Raw genomic sequence first — 27726 nt, 5'->3', positions numbered from 1 at the left:
GACACCATTCTGGACGGAAGTGAGGCCAGGCAACTGGGATCTCTGTCCCGGGATGTGGTCATTGACCAGGGGATCGGGAGAACCGAAGAAACTCTCAGCCTCTGGCGGCGACTGCTGACAAGTGTAAGGGACAGGTACCTTTGTAAAGAAGACCTCCAGGTGCACCAAGGAAAATGGAGCACAATGGAACGAGGTATCCGGTGCCTGAGGGAATTGGCTGTGCTGGAGATCATCTTCTCAGAAGATGAGAGATTTCCTAAGAGCCCGCATGGTGTCCAGTGCACGTCACTGATGTGGTTGAGGTTCGCACGCCTTGGACCAGAGATGTACTCCCGTTACCTGGCAATGCTGCAATGGAGGGAAGGCGAGGACAGGGTGGGCGTCTTGGTGAACAGACTGAGGATTTACGAGGACACCGTCACAGCCCCGTTTCGCACCCATGTCTCATCTGTGGAAACAAGGCTGGCTGAGCAAGTCCAGAGCTTGATTGAAGAAGGCCATCAGAAATTGAAAAAGGAACTTAAGGAAGAGATTTACCAGATCTTGCCAGAACCAACAAGAGTCTCTGCCATTAGGAGCAGGTGTCCCCCAACCAGGGACAGAGGATACACCCCTCGAGGTAATCTCTGTTTTTTCCTTCAGGAACATGGAGAAGACATGAGCAAGTGGCATGGAAAACCCACCTCCTCCTTAGCAGCCAGGGTACATGAACTAAAAAGAGGGACAACTACCACAAGAAGCTCATCTAGAGTCAATGCTGCTCCAGTCTCTCTCGCACAGAACTCCAGACGGTATAGGAATGATAATCTGACCGATCCTCTTGAAGGGACTTCAGGAGCATATTCACCGGATGGATATAATCTGAGATTCTGAACACCAGAGACAACCTTTCCACTGGATTCCCAGAGGACAGGAGCTACATAGCCACCACTGGACCTTCCGAGGAAGAGCAGGCCCTTTCTGCAGGATCACTGCTTCGACAGAACCACTTCCACGACTTCAGAAGGACTGCAGCCACCATTTCATCGGACTGGCACCACCACCCTGACTAACAGGGTGTCAGGTTGTATCCTGACTCTGTCAGTTTAACCCAGTGTTTTCTGCCTTTATTTTTTTTTCTTTTATTTCCCTATTAAATTGTTATTCTGACTTGGTGCCTCCCACTAGTTTATTTTCAAACTAGTACAACTGACATCTGCGAGCATTTTTCAGTGTCAAGATGGTGTCCCTCACCATGAACTGTCCTCTTTTCACAGCAGGAGGAAAACAGCACAGAAGTCTGTAATGAAAGAAGGTTCTCTCCTATTCTAAGTGTCATATCAAAGGTGCATTTTCATTGTCTCGTTTCCAGCCCTTAGGAAAATATAAAACCTAATCACTGGACCAGAAGGACATTACTTTCAAAGCTCATTTTGCTCCATAAGAAGTCCTTATGTCCCTGAAGTTACTGTCAATGAGACCCAAAGGAGCATATGGGAATACATGAGCCCCCTTGGTGGGGTAGGTGAAAAATACCCATAAAATGAACAGCCTGGGTTAATTTGCTATGAAAAAAAAAAATTAGTCTGAAGGTCAAATGGAATGAAAACATGTTTTTAATCTTCTTTTCTACTTACGAATCACTGATATTTTAGGTCTGCTAAAGTAACTTATAGAGATTTCCACATAGCAAGCTGGCGTGTCTGTTATATATTGACCTAAATTTACTTTCCATAATTTTGTGGATTCCCAGAACAGTATTTGACATGTGGAGTCACCAGCATCTGGGTCTGCTAGACTGAAAACCACAGCACAAATTGTTTACAGGAAAATTCCGATGGCTGAAAGACATCTACCGACAGCTGTTTAATATTGCCACACCACTTTCCTCCAACAGATCCCTCCCTAGTCTAAGATGTAGGCAGATAACACACTAAAGTCTCTGCTGAACTGAAGAAACAGTTAAGCACCCCTCTCACCTCAGTTTTGGGATTAGCTCCTTCCACCCTTTAGTTTATACTGACTTGGTGTTTTTCCTCAATCAGAAGCCTAAGTCCTTCTTCCATACATATGGCCAGAGAGGTGGCTGTTCAGTGAGGGCAATGAAATCTGCCAGGAGTCTGCTTGACCTATTCTGACCATTGCTAAGAGCAGTATTTCAAGCTGGGTAAGCCACCATTTTTTTTGCATCAACCTATCTTCTTAACTAGCAGAAAGTATGCTATCTGGAGAAAGCAAACCCCAAAACTTACCATCTGATTCGGAGGCTGCTCTGAAAATCAAGTAGCTGCTGGGAAGAGGCTGAGTGATCGAACCAACATTTTCTCCCTTTGGTCCCTGGAAATGCACACAGACAGAAAGATGTAAGGCACGGAAGCTGCAATGGACTGTTCAATGTCTTTCCATCCTTCCCAGGCAGAGTGTGCATGGTTGTGATAGGAAAGAAGGCAGGAGCACATGCAGTAATTTGGAGAGACTCATTAGTAATCATGATACTGCTGCTGCAGCTCTGAGGCAGTAATGAGCTCCTATGCAAATGGAGCTTGATCTAAGCTATGCTCAGCCCAAAACCTACTATGTTTATTCAGATCTGCAGGAATGGAAGGATCTTATTGCTGTCACTTGGGACAAAATCAGTCAAACCTTTGTGCAACACCTGAAGGGACTGGTCCATGAGGTGTTCCTGGGGTCTGCCCACAGCCTGACACACTCACAATGAAACACCCTTCACACACCACCACAAAAGCAGCAGAGCCACACTTTGTGCTGTGAGTGCCTCAAGCAGAGAGGCAACAGCAGCTCTCCTGGAAGGAAAAAAAAAGGGGAACCTTCATCCTGAGTCTGTGGGAAAGGTGAAGAAAGGGAAAACCACAGACTGAGGACCAAAGGTCCCCCAGCATGGGCACATGCTGCCGGGTTGCAGTCCTTCACCTTTAAATCCAGAGAACCCTTATGCCGTGGTGCCTGAGATGACAGACACTTTGCTCCATTTGCCTTTAGTTTAGAAACTGTGGCAAAAAAATAAGTGTCTTGTAAACATCCTGCCACCATCCTTTCAGCATGACCCTCCAGAAATGATGCCCAGGGAAGCAAAGTCCATCCTGGATAAGGCACTTCTTTGAGCAGAACCCCAGGCTCCCTCCTTGATCTCCTCTCTGTTTCCTTCTCTTCTGAACTCCAGAAGATGATAAGAAAAAGCAGTTCCTGTATGCGGTAAGCACAGCTTCATACTCTTCATGGTATGGATTTCATGCCATAACCTGACTGAAATAAATAGAAATCCCTCCTCCTCCATTGCATTTTCAAAGTGACTCGGCCTCCTCCAGCTCCTTCTCTTCCTCACTTTGTAACAAATAACACAAAAGCAGATCCTTTTTCGAATATGCAGACATTACGTCAGAAATAGAAGCAGGGCAGAAGACATCACCAATACTGGCATGACCACTATGTTGCCTGCAGGGGGGGAGCAAGATGTTTTCTCCAGGATGCTCCAATACAAACCCTTGACTTTCTAGAGAATACCAGACAATGCTGAAAATCCGTAGGCAGATTTTTGCAGTTTGAGTATTAATTTCCTCCCTTACATGAGCCTTTATAGTATCCAACCACATTCCTTGAAAGAAGGATTTCTCCCTCCCAGTTGATAAGCAGGGAACTGTGACTGCCACTGAAAACTGCTCCAGCACATAAGTGCCTCAAAGTTAAATATTGATTTTATCTGGATTTTTACTTTTAAGTTATACTCAGAAAACCAAAATTTGGACAGAATTAAGAGTAGGAAAAGGATCAAATTGTATCTGAGTGTACGAAGACGCAGCATTGAGAAGACAACAGTCTCCAGTCAAGCTTCTTGCCTTCACATCTGTGGGGTTCCTCTGATGCCAGGAGAAACTGGGATCCTTGTTACTCACTTTCTTTTTCCTCTCCTCCCTCCCACAAGAGGTTCACAAAATTAAGACTGTTTACAGGCTTAATAGTCAGGACTGCCAAAGCTGAGATTTGATTAGCAAACCAGAGCAGAGCAGCTCAAGACATTACTAGTGACATTAATGCAATCGGGCATCACAGCCCATGGCATTTTTCCTTTCAGTATCTTGCAGCTGAGCAGGGTGTTGGAGAACTATTGATAACACCATTACTTGTGTTTTCAGTGCAGAGATAGATATTTGCTCTGGTTGAGGAAAACCCCACAACCTAATGGCACAGATACAGAGCATTTTAAAAAAGGGGGGAGATGGGAAGAAGATTAACACAAGATTTTAACAGGCATTTAGCCACGTGGATAAACTCAAGAAGCAGCCAGGTCACCCTGTCAAGGAAACATATTCAGTAGTAAGGCATGTTCACCCATGGAGGGGGCCATTTCCCACAGAAAAAAAAAGGAAGTGGGCCATAAAAATAAAACCAACATCTGCACAGATCAAATGATGTTCTGTATCTGCACAGTACAGATAATGTACTGTCTCCCAGCCTTTGAGCACCATGCCAATGACCATCTCTCACAAAAAGTGAGTGTTATCCTAGCTGCACCAGCACCCAGAGCCCAGCTGCAGCCCTGCTGCAGCCCCGCTGCAGCCCCTGTGCAGTACAACTAAGAAAGGATCACCTTTAGATTGTTCCTATCTTTACACCTGATTTGAGACTCAAAAGGCATTATCAAACAGGGGGTGATTAGGTTTTGAAAAATGGAGAGGACTGACAGTTTTAGATAGCATGACAAGACATCTTAGAGAGTCATAAAACAAAGCTTAAACGGGGGGGAAAAAATCTCATTAACAGTGTTGTGGATAACTGTAAGGATGAAGATGAAACAAACTGTGTTGTGTTCTGGAATGGAATAAACAACTGGAAAAGCCCAGGACAAAGATTTTTTTTTTAAAAGGAATGACTCAAAGTTCTTACAAACCAACAAAATTCAAATTATGTATTTTCCCAGATACAGTGGGTCTGACCCCAACTTACTTATTGTTCTAAATAAATGTCAGAACAAGATGCAGATAATGAAAGCCCTCCCACACCATGCTGTTCAGACAGCTTCTGAGCAAGCTTGAAGGGAAATACGACCTATTCCAGGACACTTTTTGGGACAGGCAGGCAAACCCTGCCAGCTGATAGCCCTACACTCCCTCTGTGAAGCAGGAGGACAGCCACCCATACCCTCACATGAATTACTAGGTTGGCATTCCCCAGTCTCCTGCAGCCACCTTGGCAAAATGTCTCTTCCCAGGAGCAGTGTGGGATCAGACTGCCTTCACACATTGGACAAAGTGCCTCTGCAGCAGCATTTGGGGCATGTGGGGGAAGCTTTTATTACTGCTGCTTGCAGTTCTGGCTGATTTTGGGACCTTGACGGTTTTGGTCTTGGGTTTACAAGGGCCTGGATGGAACAAATAGATAAAAGGTCTAATTCAGGTACACTGCAAAGGAGTTTCAGGCTGAAAAGTCTCAAAAAGCCAGGGAAGCAGTGTAGAATGAAGAACTCTTTCCCTCAGCAATATGCTTCTAAGATAGCTCTAGACCCCAGAGAGCTTTATAAGAAAAAAAATACCCTGGTGCATGTATTTAGCTTTCAGCTATAAGCCATGGCCTTACATCTTATCTTGAAAGGTGCCCCAAAACCTTACCCTGCTCTAACTGAAGTTAAATGCCTGCACATCAAATTTATTTGGCTACTACTAACAAAAAGGCCTATGGCAGTGCCTGAACCAGACATTTGTTCCAGGTCTGAACCCCAGAGTTAGCTCCAAACATCTGCTGGGCAGCCAGGCCTATATGTACAAAGGTGTTCAGTAATTACCCTGAGTTAACTGCAAATCCACTGATGAGAGTGACAGCTGGACCACCAACTCTAGTTTGAATAACCCCTGAAAATTTCACAAGCCATTCTGGCCAAGAGGGAAAGGTGTTTATCCAGATCTTATTTCTGTTGTGATGGACAGTAACTTGGGCTTTTTGCTTAAGCTCAGGTGAATCTGTATTTCATGAGAAACAGACTTTCTTTGCATAGTTATACACAACCAATGTAGATCAGTCAATTCTGCTCCAGTTGCTTTAAAAGGAGGCCGTGAAATGACATAAACTAAAACAGTATTTTTAGCAGCTTCAGCCTTAAACTGTTGACAGAGTGCAGACAGCCTCTTTGACATCAAGCAGCTCACTGGTGGATTTCTTCCTGATGTGTATTTTGGTGTTTACCTCATGGCTGAAAGCATTTATCACACACAACAATCCAGGCTGAACTCAGGTTTCAGGGACTATCCTACTATGCAGCTCAAATGTAGCTTTCTAAGTATGTCTCAGGAGACATAGAATATTACTTTGACTTTAAAATTTAAACCTCTTTGGACTTCCTCTAGTACACAAACATTTTCAGATATACACTCCCTTCACATTTAGTACACTAATTCTTATTTCTACCATATATTTTCTCAAGAGACACAAGAACTAGATATACATCTTTAAATACATACATATACTAATAAAACCTCCTCTTTCTTTGGGATGCCTCACATCAAAGGAAGGGCATCCTAATGCAACACTTCAGATCTGTCAGCAACTCTGCCTTTCAGTATCTGACTGCACTTTTGATTCTGTTTTTCACTACCTCCTCTGACTGTGCTTCTCAGAAGAATTCAGTTGACCTGTCAAGTCACAAGGAATGTTTTTGTTGACAGACAGTAGATCATCAACAACATTCTTAGGTGCATGCTCTGAATTTAAAAGGCCTCAAAACTCTCAAAACTGAATAACAAGCAAGGTAGCAATGAAACCTTTGGAACTTTAAGCAAAAGCAATGCATTTAGGCACAAATCAGAGCTGAGCTGCTGGCAGAAATCAGCAGCTCACACCCCTGGTTGCTGAGGTTAATTTTAATTCTCTCCTCCTACCTTATTAAAAATGGAAAGGCTTTTTATAGTGATTGTATAGCTGTGTTTAAAATTGTTCAATTAACTGCATGGAGGAGTGTGCCTGCTTGATCTGTTCCCACAGGGCTTCTCCCTTTTGTCAGAACTTCTGATTCCATGACAAGTGTTTTCACTGCTCTCTCGTGAGTCTTTCCATTTCCATTCCCTCTGCTGACCACCTTGCAGCAAGGCATCAGCTCATAATGCCTTATTTACACTTGTGATGTCTCCTAGAGAATTTCTGTCTGCAATAACTCTGGTTTTGTCACTGGTTTTGACAGGGAAACAAATACAAGAACATTTAAGCTTTTTCTTCAGGTATCCAAAAGATGTGGCTCTTAGTGTCTCTCGGGAGGTACTGGGATCTTCCTCCTTGCACATAGGAAGTACATAATGTTTTTTCTTTTTTTGCCTATTCTTAAAGGAAAGAAGAAAAAGGAATACAGCTCTTTAAGATTTGTGGGGAGTTATTTCAAGAAGTGTGAAAAACTGTTAATCATTTTTGTTACAGGGAGATCCAGAGGTCACTGCAGGAGCCACTCTGTGTATAGGAAGGGATTGTCTCAGCCTGAAGAATAACACAAAACGAAGTGGAGAAAATCCTGCTATTTCCATTTCAAAGAAGAGATGATAAGGGCTATCTGAAGTCACACTTTTGTGCAACAGTCAAGGCTTGAGCAGAACACTGAGTTCCAAGTCCATTGCAAACAAATCCAAACCTCAGGGGCATTAGAAAAAAAACATCAAATTATAAACCTGCTTTTTTGCCACTTTGCCAACCATCTCCCGGTATTGTGTGAAGCACTTGGTGCTTTGTGTGTCCTTGTTTTGGGGAATTTAGTTGACTGTGTCTATGCCTCAACTCCTTTTAAAGATGTAGGCCATGGTGTGATATAGCTTCTAGGTATTAAACTTCTTTCCCTGCACTAACACATTTCCTTTTTCCTCAGTCTGTGCAGGCATCAGTACTCTGAGAATGATACATCTGTGGAACTAATCACAAGGACTATGTCCCTTTGATGTCATTCAATGGTCAAGCTTTGGTATCTTTAATCTTTTTATACAGTCAATTCACCATTGCTAACAGCAACTGAAAACTAAATAGTATCAGTGCTAGGCAATACCAGTGCTCAGAAGATTTGGTGACCAAGAAGCAGTTGTTTGACTCATCAGGATTGTTACCTTTACAGCCCAGATGGATTGATCCAAAGGATGGAAGAGTTTAAAGCAAAAGCCATCCTTTTTGGAGGGTCTCTCGATCAGCTCACAAGAATGGAGCAGGATTGTCCCAACCCACTGTCCGATCTTTGGCGTCTTATAAATAAGCAGCACTCCTGGTTTCAGGACACACCACAGTTTGGTCCAGCTCTTCAGAGTCCCACGAATCTGCAGGAAAGGGGGAGAGAACAAAAAGTTGTGTCTATGTTGCTCCTTAGAAAAAACCCAGCATTTATTCAGTACTTTTACAGTATTTCCAGTATGTTTATTCCAAGGCTGCACCATGATACATTTCCTAAGGAAAATACATGGTATTCTCTGAACAGCCCTAGGGATCTCACAGCAAAATCCCAGAACTTGGAAATGTGGCTATCAGAATTTAGTCTTCGTATTTTTATTACTAGCTCAGTGTTAGCAGCTTGATTAAATTTTTAGGCAATCAGCACTGCTGGCCCACGTGAGAGTGATCTGTTAATAATCATGGGGGACATGCCAATTAGAACATTGCATATAAAAATGTTATAGCTAGCCTAACTCGACTTATAAGTCATTTTAATAATGCTCTGCACAACACTGCTATTAATGGGTTTTGTCAAATACCCCATTTTCAAAAGTACTGTCTCCAGCTGGTTTACTTCTCTGTCAAGCTCAATGCATCTCTCTCTTATATAGAAGACATTAAATCTTATAAGAGTATATTAAAGATAACAGCTTAAAGAATGGAGAAGTTTCTCAGTAAGTTTAGATTTTGCCTAAGGTCTTCCTGCCTTCAGTGTGCACAGGCCAAACTTCAAGTCTTTTCTGTGTTCTGTTTTTGTGGCCTAGCATTATTTGCAACTCACCAGAAATTTCCAATCACAGCAAACACACAACAGGTACTTTGTATTTAAAAAATCTCAATATTTATTTTTCCTTAGCAGTAAACACTACAGAAAGACTTTGTTGCCAATCTAACTTCTCAAATAAACCATAAGCACGTCACTTTTCTGGCCTCTAATAATAATTGTAGAACAATGTTGGAGGTTTTTACCGCTAGCCAAATGCAACTATTGTTTCATGAGATCCTTAAGCTACTTTGTTTTTCTTAAGAGCTATGCGTTCGGCACCATTTGAAAATTAAGTTTTGCCAATATAAAAGGTTCAACCAATTCACTGTTATTTGAGAAGACTAAATGGGCCCCAACGGAGGAGAAAAACAGTGCTCATCTCTCAATGTCAATCCAGATTTACTTTGCCACACAGAAGTTTCAGGACTCCAATGAGAAGCTGTCACTACCCAAGTCTGTGCACAAGGAGAAATTGCAGTTGTCATCAGGTACAATATGTTTCATTCTGTGCTGTGACAACAGAAAATTCAATTGTCGATAGAACAAGCTGTATCTGCCCATTTTCAGGCTGTTACTCAGTCTATTCCCTCTTCAGTAAAAAACCACATTTATGGGAAGAGGCCAACAGAGTCTTTCAGAGAGGAATAAAGAGAGAAACATCATCACTTCCCTTTGTACTATGCACTTTTTGAGTCCTTGTTGCTGCTTAAGGACATGGAATAGACCAATTGAGTTAAGGTGGAAAGTAAATAGCTCTCACAGATCCACTTTCATAGAAGTTATTTAAATAAAACTTTACAGTAACTTCAACTCAAAATTATTCGGTCTTCGTTCACTTAAAAAAGTGCTAGTGCATAAGTCTCAGACACATCAACTACTTCTCACTTATTTTTTCCCACAGGCTCAGAAGAAATGATCTGTATAAAATACCTTCAGCCAGTCTGCTGTGATCACCACACTGGGATCCTTCAGAGCACTGAAGAGTTGTTTGGTAGCTCTTTTCTTCTCCTGTCTGTAATTTTTTTTTTGTACCTGGTTGAGAACAGAGAAAATATAGTAGCTGTAATCATGGCCTCTTTTGGGGAGGAAAGAACATAATGCATTAAGGACAGTTATGTATAGCACAGCAAGAACTTGATCCAGCACAGGTTCCCCAGAAACGAGCACAAGGAAGAATAAAACCATAACGCAAGAACAGGCATTTTCTTTGCTCCCGAAGTTTCACTAAATATAACCTAATTTGTCTTTTCTTTGGGGGGAATGGAAAGAGGCTGCATACCCAGTCCTCCTTACCCCTCAAATTCAAGAGCCTAAATCTTAACTTCATTCATTTATATTTTTGGTTTGGTAAACAAGCAAGTGTTCAAGCTACAATTTGCTCAGATTGCCTAGGTAAGTCTGTCCTAACAAGAGCAGTGAAGGATTACAATCCTCTTGAGGTGCCTGATGGTTCTGGAACATACAAACACAGTGAAACAATTACACTGATCTGTTCTGCTTGCAGTATATAATCTAATCCTGTATATAAAGCCTGTAAATGTCCTTGGCCTCTAATGACTCCTAGAAGATTCAGAGGCTTCTCTGGGTCTTGGGAAATGGCTCTGACTTGTTCCCAATGGCTTGTTCAGAAGGTACCATTTGTTTTTTAAAAGAAAGTCAGCTGATGCTGACCTGGCTGCTCTGCACATACCTTCAGTGTTTCCTTCTTCATGAATTTGGCTGTGGGAGACACACACTCTTTGTCAGACCCATTGCAAAGCTTATATTCGATCTATAAAAAAGAGGGAGAGAAGAAAATAGGAATGTGTTAACACGAAGATGTTCAAGTTATGCTCTGATAAAGTGTTGTTTATAACTTTCAGGAATCCATGAAAGAGCTGATTGCAGACTTCAGCAGTGGAACACTAAGCAGGTACACAAAAAGCGTATCTACAGGGCAGGCCAAACTTCCTTTTTATACCCACGGCTGGATGGAAAATTCCCCATCAAATTTTCTTTGTATTTCTCCCATGCAGACATTAATCTTGGTTAAGAAAAAACAGAAACAAAAACCCCAACAAAACAGTAAAACAAAACAGAAAACCAAAAACTTATTTCTAACTTTGAAAACTGCCCAACTCTGTTCAGATCTGAAAGCATTTCAATTACTAGAATAAAACTCATGGTGAATTTGTTATAGATTTTTCAGAACTAGACTTGATACTGGCAATGACTGTTGCACTGACTGAAATGTCCAAAAACATGGGTGGGCAAGAAATGACCTAATACAGGAAATCATCTTGGCCTTGCAAAGTGAAGCACCAAATATACACAGTCACTTCAAATCATGTTTGATAGTGTCAGTGCTGTTTAAATTCACTTTCAGAAGCTACAGACTGATCTCATGACCGTGCTGATGGGCTGCAAAAATGCTTTACTTTCATTAGGCATAATCACAGTATTACTGTTACCAAAATAAAGGATGTTTAGAAAGTACAGCTCTCCAGAGCCCAGCTCACAACGAGGACCCCCACATGTTCTGTCAGCACATTGTACAAAACCTGGGCAGGGTTAATGGTGACAGAATTATGGTACAGTCTGGACTCTGCTGCTTTTTATGTGACCTTGGGGAAGTTATTTTCTCTCTCTGTACCTCTCTTCCTTCCAACCTTTCATGTGTCTGATGCATTCAGACTGTGATCTTTTGGGGTCAGGCACTGTCTTTCCCACTCATACATGACAGTTTTGTAAAGAAATCTCAGCCCTCGGCCACCTTGATTTAATGAGTGTGACACAAAAATGAGCTGTACTAAGGAAAAAATGTATAAAATTATTTCCCATGTATAAATTCACTGCCATGATGTGAAACAAACCCACTGAGCTTTCAGACTTTCTCTCCTTTATGTCACAAATTGATGTAATAATTTTACAGCATCTTCAGTTTCAAGAGACCCACTTCCTTTTTTCCTCCCAGTGACACAGAAACCTCTCAGGCTACTACAGCCATGAACTATGCCAAACATTAGTGTGAGCAGGAAAATGTTTAATGACAGCCAGGGCAGTCCTTTTCACATGGCTCAGAGAAAAACACAGAAATGTATGACCAGATCACAGCAAACAACTATGCTGTGGATACTGGGGCAGGAGCAAAAATGGGAGGTAAGGGTGCCTGCTCAACTGAGCAAACCTCCTTGTAGATGATGCAGAATTAGAAATCAGGGGCAGAAGGTGCAATTGGCAACAGAGCCACCGTCATTGTAGAACCTATTACTTGTGCTCAGATACCCTTGTAGTACTCTCTCACTAAAACCAAAACTACACGTGATACTTTAAAAATAGAGAAAGGAAAACTCTGTGGTGACACACAAGGGCCAGTGAGGTCCTTGATCTGACTGTTTAGTTCACAAGTCAACTTGGATCCATTCAGAGAAAAGGCCAGCTCCTGGACTCCTGAAAACTATTCAGTGTTTGCCATTTTTGTTTTCACAGAAAGTGAAGCCTGCCTCCTCTGCCTGCAATGCAGTCTCTGATTCATATTTCATGCTTTGGACTTCACTGTAAAAACACAAAGTTTATGGTGGGGACCACTGCACAGATGTGACGTCTGAGCAGAGAGTTGTGCCCACAGCACCTTTGTCACATTTCAAAGGGCAGTAGTAGACATTTGGGAGATATGCTATAAGCCTTCTTTTATGAAGAAACATTTCCAAGTGCCTCAATATCTCTGAGCAAGAATCCTTCAGAATTATTAGGAGATTATGCTTTCATGATTCGAGACGTGTGCCCTCTGAAATCAGTCAGAAGAATTCTCCCTCTTTCTCCCAATTAGCAGGAAGAATGTCCTGTCCTTGAGACACAACTATGAGCCAATTGTTTATCAGCAATTTCACTCCCTCCGGCTGGAGAGATCAGACAGAGAGAGAAACACTGCGTACTATTCCTCATTAGCCAGTGTGAGAGGCAGAAAAACCACAGATGTTCCCAAGATTCTAGGAAATACTGCTCAGGTGCCTGCAAAGCATCAGAATGCAAAGAATGCTTTTTGCTTAACTAATTAAAACAAGCTACAGCTGCTTGTTACCTAGACAATTACACCTTAGCACTTACATAAAGAATGAAATTTTGGCCCCTAAGCTCACTTGGCTTGGGGAGATCTGCTTGCAGCTGAACTCAGAAAGGCTTCCAACAGCAAACCTGCTGCTTGTGGGGAACCAGCACTGACACAGACAGAGGCACTTCCACTGCTCTACCAGCCCCACCTGCCTCCTCCTCGGAGTCTCTCTGGGTCATGCTAAAAATAGTTAAACAAGCACAAGACTTCAAACCTGGGATGTTCACACAGACAGACACACCTTCTGACTCTTTGGGAGAGCTGACTGCACAACCAAGGACACTGGTGCCCAATTCCAGCCGATACTGCTGTGCATGCCATAAAACCACAGTGCAAAACAGCTGATGAAGGGATAATCTCCCCTGACACCACCACAGCCTGTAGGAGCTCAATAAACACAGTCTGAAACCATTTCAAACTGGTACTTCACTTCATTGAAGGAGCTGGATGAACAGCTCTGGAGGATGCTGCGGTGGCTCCTGAACCACTGTGCTGCTTCCTTCAGGCTCTCCCTCCCCCAGCTTTGGGCTACACCTGGTCATGCTGAATCTGTGAACTTGGCCTGTAAGGGGAAACACAGCCACAGGGATGGTGGTCACCAAGACAGGCTTGAGAGTGGATGAGAAAGAAGCAGTAGCATAGGTGCTCACTGCCCATATAAGAATTTCTAGGCATGGGAAAAAAATAATTGTGCTACTCTGTCCCAAAAACTGTGATATGCCTACCAGCTGTGTGACCAATACCACAGCTCCCACAGATGGTTGCAAAATGCTTTATGAAAAGAGAGCAAATGTTACTGTAACCAAGCCATGGTTTTAAGTAGGAGCCATGGACAAGCTTTCAGATGTGCCTGACCTGGGACTTCTGACAGCTCCCCAGTTAGTTTTTAACGAGTCAGACTGATTGCTTCCCCTCCCGACTTTGCCTCTTGTTGTGCATATGAGGATGCACCATCACTGATCCTAAATAGGAGTTTTCTGGCAAGGAAACTGGTGATCTCCAGGTCTACAGAGTGAAAAGCATTGTATTTCTGGGTTTAAAGTTCCTGCTTTTTCACAGGACAGATGGGATCTAAGCATACCATAGGTCCCCATGCTGCTGATGGTAATGATAGTTCCCCTAGGTTTAACCTGCTAAGTGACTTGAAATAATATGATTTCATGTTTTTACATTAATCTGTCTTAATGGTTTTGATTGTACCTTGTGGCATACGTAAGATTCAGTAAATTTGGGCCATCAGCTCTAAAGGTTCCCAAGACACAGCAGGGTCTCACATTGCTAAGACACATCAAGAAAATTTAATGATGTCTTTCTACTGCCCTGCCTTTCTCAGCCTGGCAGAAAACTAAGAGAAGCCATTTGTCATCACAGCAAGTCTTCCAAGGATGCTGGGATAATGCCTGTGCAGGATATCAGAATCTGGCCCCCGCTCTCTGCAGCAACATGTGAACAATATTGGCCACAGATGAGACTTTGTACAATGGGAGAATAAGGAATTCATGTCCTTTTTAAAGAAAGAAAAACCCACTGGAGTATTCTAATAAAAAAGCAGTAAGTATGCTTTCCATATAGTGGTTCCCATAAGGAGGGAAGTCTGTTAATCTGCCAAAAACTTTCACCAGAGCATGCTGCAGCACTTGCAGGGAGAAGAAACTGTTGTCCCTTTTCAGTTCTCTAATCAAATCTGTCCTTTCAGGACTGAGTGATGACCTCGATGCTGACAATGGGCTGTACTGTACTCAAAAACATACTTTTTATCCCAGTTAAGTTTGTGTTCCCTTTCATCTCAGTCATGGAGCTCTGGAGATTCACTGCTGATTGTTAGCAGTCAACACAATACCCTCACACTTCTGCCAGGCTTTGTAAGAGAGCATGCAGAGTCCTCACAATAGTGCTATTCTGATCCAGTGTCTTTTTGGTGACTTCATTTCCAAGAGGAACCAAACCATTTCACAGAAAACCAGCCTGGGATCAACTCGGGTTTGGGGGATGCCAGCCCATCAGCATGCCAACCCTGCCCAGGACAACAGCAAGAGGAATATCCTGTTACTTAGCACAAGCAATCCTTGCTGCACAACAGCCAGAATTATTCCAAACCAGAAACATTTCAATAAAGTCACTCTCAAGCTGTGCTGTGCATGGTAACAGCAGTGACAGCTTACAAGTTGCCTTTTCGTCTTCTTTGCATCCAAGCGACAGAAAGACAAGATCAGATGGGAATTTGAAGGCAGAACAGAAGGAGCTGGGGTCATAAGTTATGCTTCACAAAAGCAGTGGGAGACATGTCCTGGATCAGATGTAATTTCTCCAGTATCTTTTCCACATGTAATTGCAACAACTCTCGATCACACAGAAATAAAAGAAATGAAACAGAAGTTGTTTTAGTATAAAAATTATGGAAAAGCTGGGTTTGACATTACGACTGAGACTCCTTGTGAATATTCACAGACATCCCAACCAAATTTAAGCAATTTTGGTTTCAATTTATTATAAGCAGTTCTTTTAAAAAACTTTTTACTTTTGTTGTGAATTAACAGCTCATCCAAAGCACAGTAGAGCCAGTGAAATGATTCTTACTGGCAAATGAGCTTTGCAGTAGGAAAGATTACCCTTCAACTGATATGCTGCTTTTCAGCAAGCTGAATAATCTTCAACGAAAACTTTCCAGTTGGAAAAAAAATGAACATAAAGATACCTCTTATTTCAACAATGTTACAAGGATACAGCAACTGTGTTTCCAACCCTGAAGTAGCACAAAGATTAGCACAAACTAAAAAGCCTGTACAAATAAACAGTTGACGTGACAGCAACATCTGGGGAAAATAATTGGTGAAATTCAGCCATCCAAGCAACTTCAAATATCAAGTTATACCAGTGTTGAGTGGAATCCTTGGCTCCATTGCATCACATTATGGTAAATAAAGAAAAAGTCACAGGATTTCTTACAGGATTTCTATTTGAACATTTAAGTGTGCCTTGCATGGGAAGTTCCTTCTGCAAGGTCAGAATACTTAAAGAACATTTGAGGCGAGATGGGAAGTTGGACACTGAGAAAGATGCTGTTTCACATGACTGTCACAGATTTAGTGCCAAGAGAAAGCTGAAGCACAGTTTTTATTTCCCCTTCAGCTATAGGCACAGCTTTTGTCCCTAGGCTAAGCTTAAACAAACAAAGAAAGTGAGCAATGAAAAACAACCTGGCCTGCAGTTTAACACGTTTTGCTAAATCGTTTAATAAATCATTTCAATTTCAGCACCTCCATTTGCCTTCACCTTCCTTGTCAGAAACACTAGGCTAAGGAATTATGATCACCAGTGACCCAACATGACATGATAGGACTGCTTTGGCTTGCCCAAAGCCACAATTTTGAGTTACTACACTCTACATTCACCTCTGTGAGGCACCCGGGTGTTTCAGGGCTTGTATGTACTTACACAAGTTAGGGATGCTCCATGTTTTCTACTTCACAGTGCAAAATCCCACCCCTCTTCAACATGATTTTCCCAGGATACTCCAGGCTACATCTCTGCTCAGTTGAAATCAGCTGCAGAGCCCACTGCAGACAACTGTGACTACCCTAAAGTGCTGCATGTGGAATCAAGGAAGCAAAGTGTACTGAGCCAGGGCACAGGAAATGACTGTAATTCTTCACAGAGACAACTGGTTCCAAAATAACTCCATTCACAACATGGAGAGCATGAAGTACGGTAAAGAAAAGACAGCAAGGGGCCAGTTGAGCACAGCACCACCTGGAAGGGCCAGAATCTCACATTAAGCCATACATAGCACACACAGGGGATGTTTCACTCCTGAGTCTCTCCAAGGTGATTCCTGCAATATCTGAGTCTGTCTGCAAAACAGTTTCTTGGTTTTCTGACTAAGGGAGAACAGAGGAAAAGGTACCCTTGTAAATTGCCACATTTGTGAATGACCTTCTGTGTTAGCCCCAAGTGTAAACATGACTGGAATTACCTCAGAGGTCAGGAGCATGACTCATAGATCTAGCAGGGAGAGCTTGAGACAGTATGGGAGCTGTAGCTTAAATCTCAAGTGATCAGTATGTGCAGTTTCAAACCACTGTGCAGCTAAAATAAATTTCTAGCAGTCAGTTACATCCATATTTCAGATTACAAATCACACAATAAAGGCCTGAACAATTCAGGCATGTGGAAAAACTCATTCACAATGCTTTGCCCTCCAATACATCACATAACTGCATGCAACAGCCACACTCCTACAATTTCATAGGCTCCATTGCAGCATTAGCAAGGGACTGAAACCAGTGAAGTACCACTGAGCTCCAGTTTCAGGATTTTTCTGAATATCCCTTAAAATACACCTCAATTCTTTGTGGCCCTGCATCCATATCAAGATAATCCAGCTGCCCTCCAGCCAGTAGTATTAATAGGTAAGCACAGGAAAGGAAGAAAGAGAACTTGCAGCACTGCATAATGCAATAAAGGGTGCCTTAGAGGACTCTAACAGCATCAAATGAGGCACAAAACAAAAGAAAGGCACCTCCTGTCACACACTATCAGGTGTGTGCTAACTGGCTGCAGAGACAAGCTTGAGGCTTAGAGACAGTTTGGTGATACTTTCACACCCAACTATGAGCCCTCATCCCAGAAAACAAGGCTAAAGAGCTCTAAAACAGAGAGAAACTAATACGAGAAACAATCTGAAATAAGCTAATATTTTTTTCCCTTTGAAAATGGAGATGAAAGAGACTCCACTTAAAAAATGAAATAGGAGAAAATGCGCTGCAGGAAAGCTACCAACACAATATGTATCTGAACTGTGCCTTAAATATGTTCCAATAAAATGTGGGTCAAGAAGCCACAGCTAAAATTACAAATACATATATATATAGTGCTAAGAACCACACAAACACATTGAAAGCAAATGTTCCTCCAGCATCAAATATTTGACTGTCTGTACAGATAGGACAACTGGGATGTGCTCACACCTCAGAGAGAGCAGCCCACCCATGAGCACAGGGCAGTGTTGGTTGCCATTAAAAGTCTTCACATTCTCTCTGCTAACCTGGGAAACCTGCAGTCTGCTCCACCCTGCAACGTGCATATGGCCTGTGTGAACGAAATGCAGAACTGTTTCCACCTCACTGATGAAGATGTGAAACAGAAACACAATTAATCTGCCTTGGCAATGCAGGGAATCCAAGGCAGAGTTGGGAATTTGAGGTTCCCCAAGCCCCAGTCCAGGGATCAAATCACTTGACTGGCTTTCCTTTCCTTCTCATTACTGAGTGAAAGTAGTTAATGTGCTGTGGTACCTCAAAGAAAGAGGTATCTCTGCTGAAAGAACACTGATTTCCAACAAGGTTTTTCATATCCACTGTACCAAAAGAAGGGCAAATGTTCATGGCATGGCTCTGTAACCTACAACATTTGCTTTTTAATCCATTAATTAAACCAGCATACCCTACAGTCCAGTTTCTAGGAATTATCCCCCCTGCTATCAGAAATCTAAATATGACCCAATTAGCACACACTTTTCCCTTTGGTTCAAGTAGGTGAAATCACTATTTATTTTTAAACCAAAATAGTGTGACAGATCCCTACTTAGAGTTCTGGAAAGCTGACAGTAAGGCTTTATTTTATGGCATTAGAGCTGAGTGGATGTGAAAAATTACATATTAAACAAACAGACCACCAGTTTGCCTGGATTTTTAAGGTACAAGACGTTTCACAATAAGGACTCCCTATTGTCACTGCCACTGCAAAGCATGACAGAAGGCAAGTTACATGGCTGGAGGAGAGCAAGGGGAAGCAGAGTGAAGTGAGAATGACAGGTGCTACAGCACAGGTCCAGTGAGGTGGAAATTCTCAGAATCAAACATCATGTGTCTAAGCAGAATATTCAGGCAGGAAAAAAACACCCAGCTCTGGCCCATCTGGCAGCCAAAGCAATTGCCTGCAACACTGCAAATGAGTAGGCAAGTTGAGGTTCAGTGTTTTGGTGTCTTCATATCTCTTTTTAGTCCACTGGTGTTTCAGAGCAATTTTGACTATTGTAAAACCAAAGGCTTGGGTCAGTAAAAGCAAAGCTCGTGTCCAGGTTCAGAGCCCCATTTCTTTTGATTCACAGATGTGATGCAGTTGTTTTGTGCTGTGCATTTCCTCTTAACTCTTCTTGACAATTGCTCTTGGCACTGTCTAGGAGAGGCCCACCAATGGCTCCCAGGTGCACACAAAGCATGGCAGAAATCAAGGTGGGCTGCCAAATCTTCCATGGGTGCTTCTCCTTTCAGAAGTACACCTGTTAGAGACTGAGCAGCAAGGAAAGCCCAGAGGCTGGGAAAACACAGCTGAGCCACGTTCTCACCCAGAAACAGCTCATAAATACATTCCTATTCCTACGTTCATCCTGCATCTCAGAAATCAAACTCCCTTTTGGGCAGCATTTCAGTGCTCTGAGCTGTCCTGTCTAGACAAAAGTCCTTCTTCTTTACATTCCTAAGTCACTGGAAATTCAACACCATTCCATTTAAGGCGTGCAAAACATCTAGCTTTAAAACACAGCCCTGGATGCAGTTACCTGGTCCTTGGGCTTCTCCACTGCCAGGATAAGTGGGAGGCTGATTTTCCTTGAGGAACCTGCCTGAAAAAGCAAAACCAAGATCGGTTTGCAGCTTGCCAGGTTCCAGCAATAACAGAGGACATGTACACAAGTCCTTGTCTCATACTCCCGAAGCTCCTCTCATCACCATCTCCCTGTGCTGACCTCTGCCAGGGCATCCCAGCAGAACAACCTGCAAGCTCCAGGCAAGCACAAGAAAATGTACTGGAAGATGCAGAGATTATTTTCATGTCTCACAAGAAATCACTTGTCTGCAGTTGTTTCTTTTGTGGTATATTTTCATTTCAGCTGGTGCCACTTGCATTTTATAGCTTCACAGTTTAAAATAAATTCAGTTAAAAATTTATTAACTGGTCTCGCTTCTATTTCTAGCTACCCTCCAGAAACATGTTAGGGAGCTGCAGCCAAAAAAGCTGTACATGAATCTCAAAGCCAGGTCTCATTTAAGGTTGATTCCATCTCTACAGGAAATCAAACCCTGGCACTCTGTAACTCTTGATCTAGAGGCAGGTTTTGAGCAGTGAGATCCAGAGGCTTTAGATCCAGTTTTACCTCTCCCTAACAGGCTGGATGGAAAAGCTGCGTTCAGGAAATGTTGATTAGTTTGTCTTCCTCTCCTGTTACACCAATTCCCAGAGCTCTCTCCCAGGCTCTCAACTCACTGTTTCAGATGCTGCCACTACACTAAATACTACAGTTTTCTTTTGCAAAACAACTGCAAAAGATTTATGATTGCCTTGCTGATCAGGAACAGCAGGAGACACCTCTGCTGACAAAGTCAACCTTTCAACCATAATTATTCATTTCTAATTACACTGCCTAATGAGGCCCAAATAAACCAGGGTCTTCTGTGGTAGGTGAAATCAAGCCAGAGGAAAGTGTAGGCTTCCTTGTCATCCCAACCATGCAGAAAACACTCATTTTCTTTCCCTCAAAATATGCACACACAATTCCTGCAGAAACAGAGGGAGAGGCTTTCTCAAGGACTTAAAAAAAAAAAGAGTAAGAATGATAAATAACATCCTGAGAAAAATGAAAGCAAGACTGGGAATGGATCCCTATCCCAAAGTACCTTGCCAATGGAGTTCGGAGTCTGTGGTGTCTCATCCTTCAATGACGATGGGCTGTTTCCTTCCACGTCTTTTCCTGCAACAAAAAAAATTGTGATTCAAAACCAGAAAAATGCTGTGCAAAACCATGGCTCATCATGGCCTCAGAAGGACTACTGCTAATGGCACACAAGGGAAGTTATCATGAGCAGAAGCAAGCACACCATGATCCCAGAGAGGGACTGTGTAGAATTTGAAATAGCCTCGATCCTCATGCTTGGGTAACAAGACTTCTCAAAAGTAAGGTCTCAAAACACCATGGAAAACCAGCATGTTGGTTGCAAAGTCCAGCATTTGAAAGCTGGAAAAAAACAGAGATAAGGTTGCTTGTGCATCCTTAATCAACTCCCTTCTGTGTCTGCATTATGATGCAGTCTTTAATTACATTACCACAGTCTGCTCTTTCCTTACATACCCCATGCCTCGTTCAGTGCAAATAATAAATGCAATTCAGTTAATAAGCAGCTATTCAATCCTCCTTGGTCAGTATCTGGCTACTATACACTGATGCACTTGATAGCATGCTTTGTTGGACAAATAATAACCATGATCACAAAATGTTACAGAAGACAGAAGAGTATCTAGGCATAATTAGTAAAACAAAATAAAAAACGCCAAGACACTTGAAGAAGATCGTCTTTTGATCAAGTTATTTGTTAAAATAAGAAATATTTTAAATTTACAAGCAGTAAATGAGTACTATGACATTTTTCAATCGCTGTAGAAATATATCCTCACTACTCATATATCCTAAACTTGCTTATATTATATACCGGCATGAGTGTGTGCAGTCCTAGTCCAGGCAATAAAATGTAATGATAAATACTGTTCCTTTGGCCAAATGTAATCATGCCCTCCCAGTAAAAGAAAGCACAGAGCTTCTATTAAAAAAAAAGCCGAAAAATAGCATCTGATGAGACTAGATTTTTAGTGCCAAGACAGTCATTGTTAACCAATTACAATGTCATTTTCTTCTCAGAATCACTGGCAATCACAGCTTCAGAATATGGGATGCAGTAAAGAACCACGAAGACAGTGAAACACAATCCATTTGCAGCACACTGCAAACATGGCAACAGTTGAAAATGTTCCTAACATTGCGTGGGGCAGCCTTGGAAACACCATCAAACCCAAAACCGGCAAGAGAAAACCCTGATTCTCCTGAAGTCAGCAGAAGCTGTCATAGATGTGTCAGAACCGTAATTCCTGCTGGAATTACCAGAACAGCCATTTAAGAAGCCAGCTCTGTTAGAAAAGTCAGCCACAAGCCCGTGCTGCCACAGGAGGTCTGGGAGAAGAGGGACAGCACATGCACCACTTATGTGGGGAAGCGGCGTGGCGTGGCGTGGCGTGGCGTGGCGTGGCGTGGCGTGGCGTGGCGTGGAGTGGAGTGGAGTGGAGTGGAGTGGAGTGGAGTGGAGTGGAGTGGAGTGGAGTGGAGTGGAGTGGAGTGGAGTGGAGTGGAGTGGAGTGGAGGAAAGACCCACACAGACACGCAGGAAGGTGATGCAACAACAAGGGATCCCTATCTTAACCTAGTTTGTCAGCTGTCACTCCTCCCTTGGAAACACTGAGCCCTAAATAATGCGCTCCGAAACCTGATGTTTGCGGGCAGGAGAAAATAAAAAGAAAAATCCCCAGTGGCCAGAGGTTTGACAGTGCCTTTGTGCTACCACGACAAGTGGGATGGCCATAATGCACTGCTGTGCATGGATTAGAATCTGTGTCTCCATACTTTCTCCTTCTCTCATGGCATTTTCATCTCTGTAACTCCCTTTCTTCCTGAAAGAGGCAGAGGAGGATGGAAAAAAATCATAAAGCCACGTGGCTGCTGCACTTGTTTCCCATGAAGAGTATTTTCTGTGCATGTATGGGAAAGTAACATATGGTCTAAAAGTTCAAGTAAAGTTAATGGGAATCAGCTGCTGCCTGCTCCAAGGGAATGGTGTCTATTAGCATAACAGAATTCACATCCATTCTTTATTGTCTAATTTCTTAAAGAAAGCTTAACTCCAAGCTTGTAGACATACAAAAACCTGGATGTGAGACATTTCTGCCTTCTCTCAGAAATGCAGTTAAAAGGATTTGCACCTGAACAATGAGATTTTCCCTGTTCCTGAGGTTCTGGACCATCCTGCTCACAGAGCATTATGGAAAAAAAAGGAACACACAACTGTCCATTCTTACTGTATCATTTTCAAGGCTTCATTAGGTATGTTTATGAAGCAACATCTTCTAGTTTCTTATGCCAAACTCATTAAATCTACTGGATATGGTGAGGGAAAGGCTATTTCTCAGAAGAGAGCTATCTCAGCAGTCTGTCTCAGGCAGACCTGCTGCAGCCACGCAGAAGGAGGGGGCCAGCCCTTGTTTGGAAACCAAACTTCATAGGAACAATGTGGAAGTTTCTCAAAAACCTGTACACACAGTTAAGTGCACAGAAAGCCCAAAAGTGAGAGTCCCACCCAGAGCACAACAGACACAGCCACCTCGAGAAAATAAATAGGAAACCACAGAAAAACATAAAAGGAGCTAAACATGACCTGGCTATAGAAGCTGAAGCTCTAATCACCCTGATCAAGAAAACACAATGCCCACAGCAGAAAGAGAGCTGAATCTCTTGCAATTTAAAGTGCTGACTGCTACCAGGGCATACAAAGAAGGGTCATCCACAAAGCAGCCCAAAAGTTCTGCACCAAATAACAAAAAAGATTTTGGGAAGAGAATCAGCAGCGCTTATGGAAACAGCCTTCATCACACTGTGAAGAAAATTGCCAACACTCCAGTTTTGTGGCTAGAAAGTAGATTACTGCCACTTTTTGTCCATTATTGTCATGCACAGGGAAACTAAATATTTAGTTCATTTTTAGAACAGTAACCATTCCTTCTCTTTGGTTTTCAGCCTGGCATAAATCCTACAAGTGCATTGCCTTTCCCTTTTATAAAGAACAATACAGCAAGCATGACTGGTAAACTACAAGAGGAAATACAAGCTCTAATGTGTGACAAAACTATTGTGAATAAAACCCATTTCTGCTGTAAATACCAGCCACATGACCCAATGTGAACACCTGAAATGTACTTCCATGTATCCTTCACAGGAAAATTGCCATATTCATGAAAGTACATCTCTTAGGATGCAGATAAGCTAATCTAAATTTTTGTTTCAAGACTGTGTGATCTTGCAGCCTAATCAGAAAGAGATTCTGTAAAAATTTTTTTAGCTACTCGCCATATAAATTTCCTATCCTCTGAAATAGAAAACAGAGAAAGGTTCTCTCTCCTCATGGCTAAGTGAAAGACAGACATGAACAAGGAATAAGAATTCATGTCTCTCTAATCTGTGAGGTCCCTATAAAAAGAAAATATCTTACTCAATTTTCTCTCAGTTACAAGAATCATTAGCACTTTTGTATGCAAGCAAGAGGCAAGAAGTCCAAAGTGTTATTTCAGATAGTGCCCTCTGCATTTCCCATATGTTCCCTTTGAAAAAAAAAATTAAATTTTCTTGCTGCACTGAATCTCCATAGCACAGCTCTCCTGAGGCGTAAAGTCTGTCACTCCCTTCTCTCTGAAGTATCTACTTGCACATCTTCATTGTTGGAGGGCAAATCCTAGGTGATGGTGCAGTGAGACCTGCAGCTCCAGCCACATCACAACCCACTGAATTCTGGACAGGAAATCACTGGGCTTTGCTGCCCACTGCACCCACTCAACACAATCAGCCCAGTGCTCATGTAAAGAAAACCTGCTGGGCTCAAGCACCAAAACACAGACCACTGGAAAAGCCTCAAGAACTGAAAGCTCATGTAAAACAAAAGAGAAAAACAGAGAACAGAGAAATACTGGATGCAGCTTATGGACACAGACCTGTGGCTTATCTGTGGTGATAGCAGCATTGTTCAGAGGAACAGGAGAAGGTAGGGAGAAGCACACAAGGTTCAGGGGAAACAAGGCAGAAGCAGCAGCAAAGGAGTGAAAGCAGATCCTGCCATAGGAAATGACAACTGAACGTGAAGAGTAACATGCCCTTCTCGCAGGAAATATGAGGAAAACAAAGAGACAAGGCAGCTCTTTCGGGCTGGGAAAGGAGTAAAAGAGGACTAAGGTAGACAAAACCCCATACTCCCTGCAACAAAACCCCTGACTGAAGGAGTAAATTCTGTTTGTTGAAATGGATATTCTCTCCTTTACAAATCCTTTGGCCTATGCTCTTCCTTTGCAATACTGAGGGCTACAGCCCTCACTGACACCAGTACTGGAGATTTCCTGGGAGAACTGTGCAGCAGAACAGAAGAGCCAGCGTGGCTCAAGGCACTTGTTCTGCTGAGCCCAGCAAAGGCTGCCAGCAGGGATCAAGGAGAAACAAGGTGATGGGGGAAGCTGAGGAAGAGAAAACTCTTCCAGCCACCTCCTCCACACTGAAACCCTCAACTTTCCCTGGTTTCTAAAAGATTACAGCACTGAAAGACCACTGTGAGGGAGTCAGTAACGTTTTTAGCATTGAAAATGCTGGTAAGAACTGAAGAAAGAACTGGGCAAACTCTAAGCCATGGCTCTCCATCACCTCAAAGCAAGGGGAAGTGAATACAGGCTGGAAAATCAGCTCTTCAGCTCCCAAGGATAGCAGAAGTGAGTTATTTATTTGCCACACATTTGTACAGACTGTATTTATGGGCAGTCAGCTGTTCAGAAGTCCCTCCAGGTTTGAAATGTATGAGATTTTAGGTGTCCTATTTTAAATTGTTTTCAGTTTGATTACTGAAAGGTTGTTGAAGCTTCCAGCCTCAGTGACAGCCAGGATTAGTCAGCACTGCTGAAAATAGGCTCCCCACTGCCTTACAGCAGACACTCATAAACAAAATACCTGCAAAATCAGAGTCCCTTGAAACCTTTGCACTTAAAGACAATTAGTTCAGGAAACCCAGACCTGGTTTTGGACTACATCCACAAAGCCCATGCAGTCTGTTGGGTGCTACATCTACATGAGCACTGAAACCTTTTGACAGATGCTATGTTCTTTCTCCAGGTATCAGTGTTTTGAAACCTCACGAAGGTGCTGTGAGGTTTGACTACTTAGCACTGACATGACAGCTGCAGATGACAGCTCAACAAACTTGTGACTGCCCCCTGAAGCACTTGTTTACAGACTGGAACGGCAGCATTGTCTGCAAACTGCAATCAAGGAAAGACTCCAGTGTTTACTGTGAGCAACAAGTTCTGAAACAATAAAATGAGCTCTTGTCCCCTCAAGAAAGGTGCTAGGAAATTCAAAGCTAAAAAAAAAAAAACAAACCCAAAGATGTAAAGAGAATGCTTAAAGCCAATCTGCCATTCATTGCAACCTGTCAAGATTCCTGGTACTTGTAGTGCTTGTAGATATTTACAGAACATTAACCACAGAAATTTTGCTCTTGTAATATTTATCCTGGGTTCTAAATCTGAACAGGGAAACCTGCCATTAAACATCTGCAAATGGGGACAGTAAATTTTAAGCAAGTCCAATGCTTAGGGCAAAACACATCAAGTGCCTTAAAGTGGATGTGCCTGAAAACATTATAGTCATTTTATAAATGTAAGGCCATGCAGCATTCAAACAGTTACAAACCCCAATTCTCATGCCCTCCATTCCCACTTAATGCCATGCCAATGAAAAACAACAGCATCATGAAAGCAGCACTGTCTGGGATCCAGTACTACCTGTGTTGCAGCAGCTTCTCTCACTTTCTGTTTCACATACTTGTTTCTCTTTGTTTCCTGGCAGCATGCTAAAATACCTACTTGCAGTCAAGCACCTAAGACACACTACTTTCTGCACTGACACACCAGAAACCAACCTGGGCTGAGTGGGTAGATGTCATTGTCAGCCCCGAAGAACAGATTGCGCGTCAGCTTGCGAGGATCAACCTTTTGAGGGGTGGACGAGGCTGGACAGAGGGAGAACCTGCGACGAAGAAAGTTCTCCTCCTTCATGGCATGAGCTGTGGGGGTTTTCTGAAAAAGAAAGATAGAAATTACAGTTCATTTCAAGACACAGGAAATCAAAGTTTTCACACCTAGATGGCTCCACTGCTTCAAAGCCATCTAATCCTATGCAGTGTAGCAGATCTTTTTATAGAGTGCCAGAAGGCTATGCAGGGGAAAAAAACTGCTATTAGTTTGAAGCTACAATTACTGATTTGCTGACTCTCAGTATTTGTAAACTGTAGGGAAGAGGACACTGCTCCTCGGTGAATCCAGGCAGTATAACATCTTCCTGCCTACAAGGATCTATTAGGATAATAGCTACTCACTGGGTCCGTTCAGTGCCTAACATTCAGTACACAGTGCCTGAAACTCTTTTTTTTTTTTTAAGTCTTTTGAGTCTCAAATGCAACTCCATTGGTGCCAGCAGAGTTACACTGTCTCTGCACAAATCAATGTTAATCTGAGCTGTGTGGAGGAAGACCAGCTGCACTGGCTGCAGGGAGCAGTAAGAGGACATCACACCAGTTACTCCCACCCTTATTTCCTATTACAACACATAGAAATGATTTTGGTTTCTTTAAAATGCTATTAAGATCAACTCTGCAGTTTGATCAGAAAGATAAGCATTGCTGCTCTGTGAGGGTAAACACCAGCATTTGTGTCCCAAAAAGCCTCCCTGCATCCCTGTACTGGTGCTACTTTGCTCTTTACCAAGACTTGGCTAATGCATTAGACCATCCTGGCTGGAATTAAAGGGGTTTTTTATACCCATCCAACAAGCAGTTCTTTCTTACCCCTTACAAACAGATATTATGACTGTCTCCTTCCCAAGTTACAGGCTTTATTCTCTTCCCATGTGCAGCCAGAGGCAGGGCTCTGGAGAGCAGTAAGTGTTAACCCAGCCTTTGGGTGGCATCCCTCACCACAAGGTCTGCTGTTTCTCTGGGGGACAGCTACTGAGGTAAGGAAAACCCTTTAAGGATAGCACACATTTCCGGAAAAGCATCTCCAAGTTTTCCCATCTCTTTTA

At 42.6% G+C, this 27726-nt stretch overlaps 1 protein-coding gene across 4 annotated transcripts in view; it reads right to left on the bottom strand.

Moving 5' to 3' along the window:
* OSBPL5 (oxysterol binding protein like 5) overlaps positions 1 to 27726 on the bottom strand; it is a 157669-nt gene that overhangs the window by 53385 nt on the left and 76558 nt on the right. For 3 of the 4 annotated variants that reach the window (XM_069016920.1, XM_069016922.1, XM_069016918.1), the window contains 7 exons: positions 26567 to 26723; positions 20693 to 20766; positions 19579 to 19641; positions 10620 to 10700; positions 9860 to 9961; positions 8067 to 8270; positions 2232 to 2316 (listed from right to left, as the gene is read on the bottom strand). In XM_069016920.1, coding sequence (XP_068873021.1) covers positions 2232 to 2316; positions 8067 to 8270; positions 9860 to 9961; positions 10620 to 10700; positions 19579 to 19641; positions 20693 to 20766; positions 26567 to 26702 — 745 coding nt within the window. In that variant the 5' untranslated portion in view covers positions 26703 to 26723. The remainder of the gene's footprint in view (positions 1 to 2231; positions 2317 to 8066; positions 8271 to 9859; positions 9962 to 10619; positions 10701 to 19578; positions 19642 to 20692; positions 20767 to 26566; positions 26724 to 27726) is intronic. The other variant, XM_069016919.1, reaches the window with a different exon arrangement.

Source organism: Aphelocoma coerulescens, chromosome 5 (genome assembly GCF_041296385.1).
Source record: "Aphelocoma coerulescens isolate FSJ_1873_10779 chromosome 5, UR_Acoe_1.0, whole genome shotgun sequence".
Taxonomy (NCBI): domain Eukaryota; kingdom Metazoa; phylum Chordata; class Aves; order Passeriformes; family Corvidae; genus Aphelocoma; species Aphelocoma coerulescens.
The sequence above is the reverse complement of the archived record's forward strand: the minus strand, read 5'-3'. Positions and strand labels throughout refer to the sequence as shown.